This window comes from Crocodylus porosus, unplaced genomic scaffold (assembly GCF_001723895.1).
Source record: "Crocodylus porosus isolate Cpor-Errol unplaced genomic scaffold, CroPor_comp1, whole genome shotgun sequence".
Taxonomy (NCBI): domain Eukaryota; kingdom Metazoa; phylum Chordata; order Crocodylia; family Crocodylidae; genus Crocodylus; species Crocodylus porosus.
The window spans coordinates 4,698,667-4,710,971 of record NW_017728927.1 but is presented as its reverse complement, the minus strand read 5'-3'; the positions used below and the strand labels follow the sequence as shown (position 1 = coordinate 4,710,971).

The 12,305-nt window shown below is 40.8% G+C and overlaps 1 protein-coding gene across 2 annotated transcripts in view; it reads left to right on the top strand.

The window, feature by feature from the left end:
- UBE2I (ubiquitin conjugating enzyme E2 I) overlaps window positions 1-7,253 on the top strand; it is a 19,053-nt gene extending 11,800 nt beyond the window's left edge. For both annotated transcript variants that reach the window (XM_019541808.1, XM_019541806.1), the window contains exons 5-7: window positions 2,615-2,724; window positions 2,904-2,983; window positions 6,596-7,253. In XM_019541808.1, the coding sequence (XP_019397353.1) occupies window positions 2,615-2,724; window positions 2,904-2,983; window positions 6,596-6,659 (254 nt within the window). In that variant the 3' untranslated portion in view covers window positions 6,660-7,253. The remainder of the gene's footprint in view (window positions 1-2,614; window positions 2,725-2,903; window positions 2,984-6,595) is intronic.
- Window positions 7,254-12,305: the final 5,052 nt, after the last annotated feature.

The following is a 12,305-nucleotide window of genomic DNA, read 5'->3' as shown; positions in this document are numbered from 1 at the left end:
CTGCGGGACCTGAACCTGTTCAGCCTTCACAAGAGAAGGCTGAGGGGGGACCTGGTGACCGTCTGTAAACTCACTAGGGGAGACCAGAAGGGTTTGGGAGAGACCTTGTTTCCCTGAGCACCCCCCCGCATAACAAGGAATAACGGACACAAGTCGTTGGAGAGGAGGTTTAGATTAGACATCCATAAGAACTACTTCACAGTGAGGGTGACTAGGATCTGGAACCAGCTTCCAAGGGAAGTGGTGCTGGCTCCTACCCTGGGGGTCTTTAAGAGGAGGCTTGATGCCTACCTAGCTGGGATCATTTGAGCCCAGTTTTTTCTCCTGCCCAGGCAGGGGGTCAGACTTGAAGATCTACAAGGTCCCTTCGACCCAACTTCTATGATTCTGTGATCTGAATCCACTGTCTAATGGAAGTAAAACTGTAGTCGTCCCCAACACAGCCACGAGACTTAACACCCTAATCTGCCACAGGTACAGCAGGAGGACAGTGGCCCCCACTGTCACACTGCTGCAAGTGTGACATAAAAATATGCTAGAGAAATCTAAGGAAAAGGGTCCCACACCCTGCTACAAAGGAAGGAAAACCCCCACAGTCCATACCAGTCTGACCATGGGGTAAAATTCCTTCCTGACCCCAAATATGGCAATTGATCTGACTGTAAGCAGAGGGGAAAGACCCTTTAGCCAGGAATCTCTCCAGGTTTAAGTCCCAGCAAGAGCATCAGCACATCCCAGTCAAAATCCCCAGCCTTGGCTGCAGTCAATACCCAATGTCTCTGATGGAGGCTTAAACTTTCCTGATGCATGTAGCAGCAGGAGGGGAAAAAATTCCCTCAACCCTATGTGGCCATCGGCAAAGTCCAGAAGCATGGAAATTCTCATAGTAAAAAGTAGGCATAACTACCCCTATATCATCCCTGACTAATGTCTGGCCAACCTCTTTTTGAACACCTCCAGTGGTGGACTCTACAGCTTCCTTAGGCAGTCTGTTCCACTGCCCCACTGTCCTAACAGTGAAAACCGTTTTTCCTGGTACCTAATCTAAACCAAGTTGGCTACAACTTCAAGCTGGTGGTCTGTGTCCAACTCTCAGCAGCAAGAGAGAAAAGATGTTTTCCTCCTTCTTTATGGCAGACCTTCAGGTATTTGAAGGCTGCTGCCATGTCTCCTCTTAAATGCCTCTGAACTTGTCTGTTTCCTTCAACCTCTCCTTGTATGACTTGCCTACCAAGTGCTTTATCATTTTTTGTTGCCTGCCTCTGGACCCTTTCTAACTTCGCCAGATCCTTTTTTTAAAATATACAGCCCAAAACTGCACACACTACTCTAGATGAAGCGTAACTAAAGTTGAGGCACTGTCGTGTCCTATATCTTGCATGTAATGCTTCTATTGATGTGTCCCACAGTGGCATTCACATTTTGTGTAGCTGCATCTCACTGCAGACTTGTACCAAGTCTGATCTACTAAGATGCTTAGATCTTTCTCTGAAGTGCTACCATCCAGTCAGGTCTCGCCCATTCTGTATTTATATTGTTGATCGTTCTTCCCCAGGAGTACCATGTTGCTTTTGGAAATGTCTGCATTCATAGCAGCTGGCCATTAGGAGAACCCTTTTTTATGTAGCTGGCTTTGGTTCTTCCCTGACCAGAGAGCATCTCCTGCAGCCGCGTGTGGCTCAGGAGAGAGGAGTTCTAAATGGAGAATGTGTCTATGTGCAGGACCGAGGGGCAAGAAGTCCTTGCTTCTGCCCTTGCTAACAGATGACACTGATGCAATAAAAAAGATACCACCTATGCCAGTGCACTCTTGGCTTCAGAGTACATTTGACAATTTTTGACTTTGGTCAAATTGTAGTGGTCAGTTGACCAGTCAATTGACATTATTTGACTGGTCAACTGACCAACTTGTTAACCATAAGTTTTATTATAGGTTAAATCTTGCTTAAAGCCATGGTGCAGTGCAGAAAAAAGTATATTCAGCGTTCGCTTATTAGTGTTTTGCTTCAAGGTAGGTTATCTGTTGCTTTGCATTTAAGCCTAGTACAGACTGTGGGGCTATTAAGGAAACAAAATTTGATTTTAGGACCAAAATTCATTCATGTTTCTTTGTGTTTTTTAAAAAATGCGGTGGGGTTGGGAGGGTGGCAGGAGGGGAGAGAGAGGCAGGTATACAACTGAACTGTGTGAAGATGTTTGAAATAACAGGGAAGATTCTCTTCCAGTGTGACGGCTGGTGCATGCAGCTACTTGTTTTGGGACCTGTTTTTTGCCTTCAAAATGTCAGTGCCTATTGATGCTAATACCTACTGTCTATCCCTACCAGAACTTCTCTGTATCCTAGCCTAGACTACCTGTCCTGTTCATCTGGGACCAAAGTAGCCTGGGGTGAATTCTAATGTTTTTATCCAAGAAGTGTGGAAGGACTAATAGTAACTGCACTGCAGAAATCCAACAAATACTGTAACTGGGGTGTTTTGCAGTAGGGGATTGTGATAGGGAAAAGTGTCCACCATTAATAGATGCCAGTTTTTTAAATATTTTGACTTAAGAATTGATCCAAGAATCTTAAGTTTTTTTCACATAAAGAACTGTCATCCATCTTCTGTCTTAGGTAAATTTGAACCTCCGTTATTCCATCCAAATGTGTATCCTTCAGGCACAGTGTGCCTCTCTATCTTAGAGGAGGACAAGGATTGGAGGCCAGCAATCACAATTAAACAGGTCATAAACTTTTTCTGTTTTAAACTTCAGACATATGTACCGTTGCTTGCTTTGTCATGTTGTGAGAATTCAAGATGTGATATGGATGCTTCATCATGCTTTTTTATAAAAAGTTCTGAATTGCATGTTTCATAGTATTACTTATACAAATGACTCTTTGTACTCCATCTCTCAAACAGATCTTGTTAGGAATACAAGAACTTCTAAATGAACCAAATATTCAAGACCCAGCTCAAGCAGAGGCTTACACAATTTACTGGTTAGTACTTTTTTCACATGCATATAAATCAGCCCCTAGACGGTAATTTCTTGGTCTGTTCAATGGCCTGAATTTCTGAGGTGTTTTCTTATGCTGCAGCTTCAAGTAAAAGTTTATATTGAAGGTCCCTTATCTTGTGCTGCTGTTGTAACAGCACGGTGGCCTCAGTCAGGAATCAAGTTCCCATTGTGTTGGGTGTTGCATAGATATGTCTAGAGTTACCGCTTCTAAACAGCTGACAGGCTGGGCTAAGGACAAAGCATGGCAATTAAATGAAACAATGATAGAGGCAAAAAAAAAGGAAATACAAGGTAGCAAGTCATGGATACTAGTTGTTTGTACAGTTGTAGTTTACCACCTGACAAACTGGTATTTAATGGCAGGCTCTGTGGGCATTTTAGTCTCCAGGAAAGATTTAATTAGTGAGCTTAAAACTGTTTTGATCTTGTGATAAAGGGAGCCATGGGAAGGACTTGAAACGTATGTAATAAAACATATGTAATATATTTGAAGGGAAAAATAATGGAAGTAACTTTTGGGTCTGTATTTTGCACAGGCTTAAATGGTGCAAAGTCCCAGTAATCAAGGCTGGAAATGAGGAAATAAAAGGTTCAAATGAAAGCTGTGGGATTCCAAGCTAACCCTCTTCCTCCCTTCCCCCCTCCCCGATCTTGGACAGTAATGATGGAAAAGTGCCAAGTTCTGAAAACACTTGGATCTGCTGACCCTAGAGGGCAGAGTTAGTCTCATGGGGCCATCAGGATCGAGGAAGGATAAGGGTGGAGGACTGGGCTTTAAAGTTGAGAGAACCTCAGTAGATTCTTCAATATCAGTGAATGCAGGCACAGGATGGGAGATGATCCTGCATACAGCTAGGGACAGGAGTTCGAGGCAAGTCTAGACTGTGCATTCCTTGATTTTTAAAGGTAAAGGAATACGAGGCAGGTTATACTTAAAAGTAAGCTGCTGGGAGATGATGCATATGGAGTAAAATTTGTTTTAAAATCTTACCACCAAATGGGAATCTGAATTTTACTCATCAGCTGGAGCACATCATACCAACTTTGAGCAAAAACAAGTCCTTTGTTTGTCCCAGCTCTACCCCCAACTCACCTCCCATTCATAGTGAACTACAGAGAGCAGGTTTTAGGCAAGTACCACCACAAAAGGAAAACCGGACTCTTGTATATAAAGCCAAGCTCCTTTTGTCTGCAGTCTCTTGTTGACATTAACATAATAAGAATCAAGTTTCCAGCTAAGAACCTAGTTACAAGAGATGAAAGTAGTAGTTTCTATGTGCTTAGTTCTTAGCAAAAATAAAATAAACTCTGAGGAACTTGCATGCTCTCTTACAAGTCCCTTGTATAGAACTGGGCTATAGAAGACCTGGAGCAGGGCTTGTTAAAGCTTTTCTACAGCTGTATAAAGGCTCTTCAGCTATATCCATCCAATTTTCCCTTCCTCATAACTGCATCAGTTCCAGCAGTCGTCATCTCCAGAACGAGGGACACCTACTGAATTGCAATACCTCTTGTATGTGTAAAGCCAAAACTTGATTTTTAACTTGAGATTAAAACCCAGAACACTCAAAGTGAGGTGCATGGATGCTGGCTCACAAGTCTTCCTACATCTAGAGGGATTTCATCAGATGAAAATGTATCTTAAAAGTAGACTGACCCAAGTGTATCATATCTTCATAGGCTGCAGAGTAGCTAAAAGGATGTCTAACTTGTGTGTGCACCGTGGTGATAGTCCAGGTCACTGTTACTCTTAATGAATAATTGGTGTTGTGAGAAATTACCCAGAGAGCAAGAGGTCACATGCATTTGCAACTTGATCTGGTAAATAAATACATGGGAAGATGTGATACTGTTTAAACAGGTCTTTTCAATTGAACTGTTATATTTGTATTCAAGAAAATAAATTGTTCAGATTTGTACTGGTGGCTTACTGTCTTAACTGCTGATCTGTTGCTCTGTAAGACTAATGGAATTTTAAGCACTATTACTAGAATATTCCTGTCTTTCCTTGTTAGATGGGAGAAACTAAGTTCAAGTACACACCTATACAGACCTGCTAAGGCAAGAGATGATAGCTGGCAGGCTTCTGTGGCAGGAAAAGATTGTGAGATTTTGAGGAGAAAGCACATCATTTAACTTGCCAGTTAAATTGTTCCATGTGCAATCTAGGAAGCTTTAGAAGAAACCTATTATGACTCCAGTGTGTGAAGAGAACTTAATGAGATGTCATGTTTCCTGCCTGCCAGTTTTGCTAAGCAAACGTGAGCTGAACATCTATCTACCAGTGTGATGCGTCCACAAAGTTGTGGTCATGTCCCACTTCTCAAAATAATCTGTTTCCTTTTTCCTGCAACAAATACACCTTTTGCCCAAATACTAGTGATCTGTCTTACCCAAACTGCCAGGTTGTAAGATTTGATGGCCCCTTCTAATCAAAGTGGATTCCAAATGACCTTTTTAAAGGAATTGTGTAGTTTTGGACACATGAGCTGTTACTCTGTAGCAGAGATCTTTCTCATTTAACCCTTTGATTGTTTAGTCATGAGCTGGCATTTATTTACTGCTGATGCAGAATGTGGTGGCAAAAAAGAAGCTCTGGAATTCTGCCGCCTACTTATTCAGGTTGGCCATTTGTCTGCCTTTCCTTTTGGAACATGTAATTAGAACTTGTATGGTCATTTGCAGAAGATTTTAAGGGCAGTTCTCATAGTTGTTCCTCTTTACCTAGAAGCAGCACCTGCTTTTGTAATAAGCTTCAGGGTGCTTGCCACGTGTACTGAACTTAGTACTTATCTGTGGTGCAAAGCATTGTCAAATAGAGGCTAGGATGAAATTCTGAGTTGTGGATGTAGGTGTCTAGTGATAAAAGCTAGAACTGACACCCTTCTGTGGAAATTCTTTACCTTTTAAACACCTTAATTTTATCTTTTTCATCAAGTTTTTCTCCTGGCCTCAAATTAACAAGGATTCTTTTAGAGAATTCTCACTGACAACCTGTCACACTTTTAGCTTCTCTCATTCCTTGGAGTCTCAGTACACCAGAGACTTTTTATGGCTGAAGCAGGATGACTGCGCCCAAAAGCTTGCAAAGAACTTTTTTCCAGCTACTCAGTTGATCTGATAAAAGATATCACATCTACCCAAAGAGCCTTGCCTGCTATGTCCTTAGACCAACCCAGCTCCAACCAAAAACCCAGCAAGGATTCTTCTTGCATGCATTAAAAAAAGGCAACCAGATAGTGTCTTTTTTGGTAGAACTTTTTTACAGTTTCATTTTTGCATTTCCTGGTTCTGAAAAGAAACAATAATCCCATTACAAGAGGGAAGCACAGTACACCAGCACCTCCTTCTTGGCAAGGAAGTAAAGTATGTGAACTGTACCCTGACTAGTTCACTGCCGTGTACTGTGTTTCCGCGAGTCCCTGCTCCTCTAAGTGTATAGGGAAACTTCTCTGTCTAATCTTCTGCCTTCAGAAATAATTTAGTCTCATACATAAGAACTCCTAGAACTCATTGTGCAGATTGACATCTGCTGTATCTGATATCTGTGTGTTCCCCCCAAAAGTAATTACTTTCTTTTTTTACTCTCCAGCCAAAACAGAGTGGAATATGAAAAGAGGGTTCGAGCACAAGCCAAGAAGTTTGCGCCATCATAAGCACCTGTCATGCAGCATCTTAAAAGGAAGGGATTGGTTTGGCAAGAACTTGTTTACAAAATTTTTGCAAAATCTAATGTTGCTATGTACAATTAATATCCACTTAGGGGAGGGGGTTGTATGTGTGCCATTTTCCATATTCGCCACTTGTATACAGTTCTAAATTCGCTGAATTGCCCCAGTTTTTTCATACAGGGTCTCTTCCTTCAGTCTTTTGTATTTTTGATTGTTATGTAAAACTTGCTTTTATTTTAATATTGATGTCAGTATTTCAACTGCTGTAAAATTATAAACTTTTATACTTCTATAAATTCACTAGTATCTCTAGTTACTTTGCTATCTGATGCAGGCATGCTTTAAAATGTTTAGAACTATATTTAGCCTCTAGCTGGCTGTATGAAAAAATCATGCCCTCCACCCCCTTCCCTCCCCTTAATTTGTTTTTCTATCTTTCAGAAACTAGGTTGTTATTGCTTAAGAGCCTCTGAGATCCAAAGTCAGCCAGCATCTTGATTCTGCATCACTTCCTTTGTGTTTATATGGCGTTTTTGTCTGTGTTGCTGTTTAGAGTAAATAAACTGTTTATATAAAGGTTTTTGTTTCATTATCTTCATTAAAACAATTAAAAGGAGGAAGGGCTTCCTGTTAAACAGTCTCAGACAAAATTTAGTAAATACCACCCCTCTCTCCTTCTGTCCCTTTGTAGAAGCCGTTGATAACATTCCATCTCTCTCATTGTCATCTGTTGTAGAAGTTGCCCCCTTTTAACTCTATTCTGTGGAGTAAAGGTTATACAACCTTAAGTACTTTTAAATCCATTCCTGAAATCTTTTAAGAAGAGTAAGCTCCAACTAGCGTATTGTTAGCTAGATTGGTTAAAGTGGTCAGTACTGTAACTAGGTTATAAATATAACAATAGACTGATAGCAAGATGCACTACTATTATGTATATTAATCCTATAGATTCAGTTATTGATATAACCAGTTTGGAGTGAGGGTTTACAAATTGGAATGTTTTAAAACAAAATATGTAGGTATTGAACCTAAAGAATAGTAAGCTAGATTGAACTGTATATAATAAAGACTATTTTGCTGGAAGTGTTGAGGTAATTTTTAGAATCTACAGTTTTTAAATGACTGCTTTAAAAAAAAAAGAGAGAGAGAGAGAACCATTATCTGAAAGTCAATGAAGGTAACATTGGGAGAAGGGGCAAAGTTCTTGCCTATGTTTATAACTTAACTCTTATGACTAAGAGAAGAGTTTTTAAATTTAAAGAGATCCTTCTTTTCCTTGCCCCAACCAAGTCTGAACTGTAACAGCATTTATAGACTTATTTCCCACACTTCCTTTTTTGCAAAGGTAATTCTACCAAACTGGTGATGAAATGACAAAAGCTTCACTCTATCTAAAATGTAACGCCGCAGCTGGACTGGCTTTGAAATATAACTCTATTTCCCTATTACAGTTATAGTCCCATTTTTACCAAGAGATAGTAGGTTTGTAAATTTTTGGGAATGTTTTTAGATTAACTGTCATAACCAAAGACAGAACTCAGCTTTCAACCTTATCTCCCTTGCTTTCATCTTTCCACTTTCTGTGAGTAGTGTGTAATATCATTTTTGGTAATTGGGTATTCGTATATATCAGTTAACAAAAAGTTGAATTGATTGATCAATGCAGAATAAGTTAAGGAAATTATTTTTATCATGAATGAGGAAGAGATTTACTACCCACAGTCCCTGATCCAGTTTGCCTAAAAAAGGTATGAAATGTTGGCCCCATGGAAGTAACTGACTTTCCTTCTGCTGATTTACTAATTGAAAGTACAGTTCAGGCAAAAGAAGCTGTGTCAGATGTTCTGTTTGACCTTCCCTTTAACCACATAGACTAGTGTCTTATGTGCTCCTATACAAAGTGGTGGTTAGGAAGATGTTGTCTAACTTTTGGGATCTTTGAAAAATGGATCAATAAACGTATTTTCAAGTATGTACGGCTGATACTTTCTGAGGCAAAAATGCTTTCTTTACTCAGCAGCATGTTCAGTGTAGCTGTTATACTACAAAAACAATAACGTGATTGAACCAGTTTGCATACATGTAGGATGCTTCTCAAAAGGCCATTCTTGTAATTGGTGTGCTGCACTTATAGGCATACTGGATAAGTTAATAATTCTAACTGTATACATTATAACATGATGTTTATCTCAATTTCTTTGCCTTTGCTTTCATTGTAACCTGTTGGTTAAGTGCATAAACCACTTAAGTGCATATGAACTTCAGTCCTAATGTCTACTTTGTAACGTAATCTTACTCTGTCCAACTGCTTACCTGGAAAAATGGCCAAGGATATAGACAGATGTAACAAGCTGAATAATGAGCCAACAGTGTGCTCTTGTTGCCAAAAGTGTCAATGGTATTTTGGTTTGTATCAACAGGAGGGTCACTTGCAGATTAAGGGGAGTTGATTCTTTCCCTCTGTTCAGTGGTGGTGAGGCCTCATCTGGAGACTGGGTCCAGTTTTGGGCCCCATACTTCAAGAAGGATGTGGATGGATTGGAGAGAGTCCAGTGCAGTGACAAAAATGGTTAGGGGCCTGGGAAGCGGGACTTACAAGGAAAGGCTGAAAGAGGTAGGGTTATTTAATCGAGAAGAGAAGACGGAAGGGGGGGTAAGGGATTTGATAACTGTCTTCAAATACCCGAAGGACAATTAGAGAGAGGATGGTGATGGGTTTTTCCCTATGGCTGTAGGGGACAGAACTAGGAGCGATGGAGTTGAACTGCAGCAGAGGAAATGCAGGCTGGAGATGGGGAGGAATTTTCTGATTTTGAGGGTGGTCAAACATTGGAACAGGCTGCCTGCAGAAACTTGTGGAATCTCCATCCTTGGAAATTTTCAAGAGCTGATTGGACAGATATGTGGCTGGGACCGTTCAGTCTGGGACAATCCTGCCTTAACCAGGGGGCCTGGACTAGATGATCTTGAGTTCCCTTCCAGCCCTACTTTCCTATGATCTTAATGTCAAAGGATACCGATACAAGCTATTGGGATGCCACTACTACATCTGCATGATCTATAATCTTACAAGTGTGGCAAATCTGCTCCAGTTTTAATTCTGCTTCTTTCAGAATAAAGGGTAGGGTGGTATAGCTAAGGGTTCTGCAGGCTTAACAGGTAACAGCTGATGCACAAGCTGTGGCATGCTCTAAAATATATGTCCATACCTGAAAAGTCTTCTTTTCAAGGCTGTTGTTAGTCATAGGATGTGAGAAAAAGGTAACTAATGAGGGGTTAAACCAGAGCACAGGCTGTTCCTATTCTTAATGAGCACTTACACTGAGTGCTAGTAAATACACACTCTGGGGTAAATAGTTGTTTGTTTCCCAATCCTGGAATTGTGCATTTAAGCAGGGCTCACTGCATACTGGTTAGACTAATAATACACAACTAGCATATAAAACAAGATGAATTATTCAGTTAGAATATTAGCATTAATATCTAACAAACAGTAACTGTTTAAGACCAAAGATAGGATTCTTCTAGCATAACACTTGGCTTTATTAGAAGATTTTTGTAGTGGAAGAGTGAAGTTGTAGCCATGATGGTCCAGAAATTGTGAGAGATGAGGACTTCTTAGGATATCTCCTATTGGACTAATTGTATAGTTGGGATAGAGCTAGACAATCTTTTGAATGCAAGATATTCTTCATCAAGTCTATCCCAGTTTGTTACTGACTTTCATTTTAGTATTTTAACATTTATATTTAAAGTTATGCTTCCCTTGAAATCTGTGAAAAAGTGGCTTATGTCCCCAAGAGTTTTATCTGAAGAATCCACTGATTTTAAGCATCTTCCATAACTTAATATAGGATTTTTTTCTTTTCATGTATTGCTTTAGTTGCAATTTTGTTGCTTTCTGTTGGGTTATATTGTGTAGAAAAGGAGTGATATGTGTTTCTTTCCAAGGAGTACACCAAGACTCCCCTCCCCTTGGAAGCATCTGTCAGTTTTCTTACCTTACTGCTCCAAGCAGGTGACTGAAGCAATTCTGAAAGCAGTTCTTAACAGTTTTATGGTAGGTGACTACATCCCAACCCTCCTGGTTTTAGGTTAATCTAAATGGCCGGCTCTTGTAGCATTTAAGTCTTTTGGGACCAGATTCCTGCACTGGATCACAGGTGCTCAGGAGCTGGAGAAGGAAATAACTTGAAGGCTCTCCCAGTACATTTCAGACATGATGCACCTACTTTGTCTGGGCCTCTGGCTGTAGTGTCAGTGCCACCTAGTATTTGAAAACAGAATGACACATTCTTGCTTTTCAGGTCTTTCTGCATGCTAATGGAACATAATGGGAGTGGGAGGTTGTGGTTACAGAGAGGTTCTTGGGGCTAATCCTATTAAGAGCTTTCTGTCTGTGAGGACTGAAACCTTGTCTTGGGTTCTTTGCACTGGCTTCCCAGTGAACAGAAGTTTAAAGCATTAGAGGGGTTAAATCCTGGGTGCACCAAAGTCATCGGGACTATGATCACATCCAGTATCTCTAAGATTTCATAACAGCTAAGCTTTAAATGAGATTATATAGTGTTAATAAGATTGGTGTTAATTTTATCAAATGCTTAAAGAGCTCTTAAAATTACAAAGTTTAATTTTAGGGGGAGATTTTCAAAATGAAAAAGTTGAAAGAATTGCAGCTGCTGAGAGCAAGGCATTTTGACAAGCAGCAGTCAAATGTGAGTTGCACGCCTGAAAGTAGTTTCATTTGAGTTGTGAACCATGGCATAAGCTGTGAGTGGACCAAGGGACGTGGAGGTTAAAAGATTTGCTCAGGGTCACTATGCTAGCTAGTGGCAGCACCAGGAGGAAAATACTGGTGTCTTGTACCCCATCCATTAGGTGAGTGGTTTTCAAGCTGTTTTTCAGAGCCCTGGGGATCTGTGAGAAGTCATCAGGGGTTCCACAAAGAGATAGGTAATGGCAGTGTGCTGCCATTGTCAAGCCAGCCCACCTGGCTCTGTGGCAGTTCACAGTGTTCACAGAGCCAGGGGTAATGGTGCCACAGCAGGAGGAGTGACTGGAACTTTTAGGAGGTTTGAAAATCCCTGCACTAGGCTGCGCTGCTTTGGTTTACATTGGAGCAGTCCTCCTGTGCTAGTGCCCCAAGTAGCAGACTGTTGTGGGCTAGGACATGCACTTGTGCAGGTTGCACTGGGCACTCCTGAGGAATGACTATTATGAGTATCCCTGTTCAAGGTTTCTGGGGCTTGTGCTGTGGGGTAAGGTCAACAATTAGGTGGCTCCGTACTGTCCATCAGGAGGCATTTAAGCACTTACAGGTGTAGGCAACAACAGAGCTGCAATATGAAGATGGCGGTGGTGGCTGAATGGCAGATTTGGGTGCCAAAGTACTTCTGAGGATCTGTCCTGGAATAGTTCACTTTTAAACGCTTCTGGAAAATCTGAACTGAAGGGACTGCAGTTCGATTCATTCTGTGGCAGTGAGGTGAGTAGACTCCTAGCTTACTCTGCAAGCCCTTAGGTTGAAAAAAAAAGTTCTAATATCTACAAAATAGCCTTGATAAATCAGTTTCTTATTACGTTCCCTAGATGTATGTTGATAAGATGAGCTGTAGTTCAGCTTGACTGGGT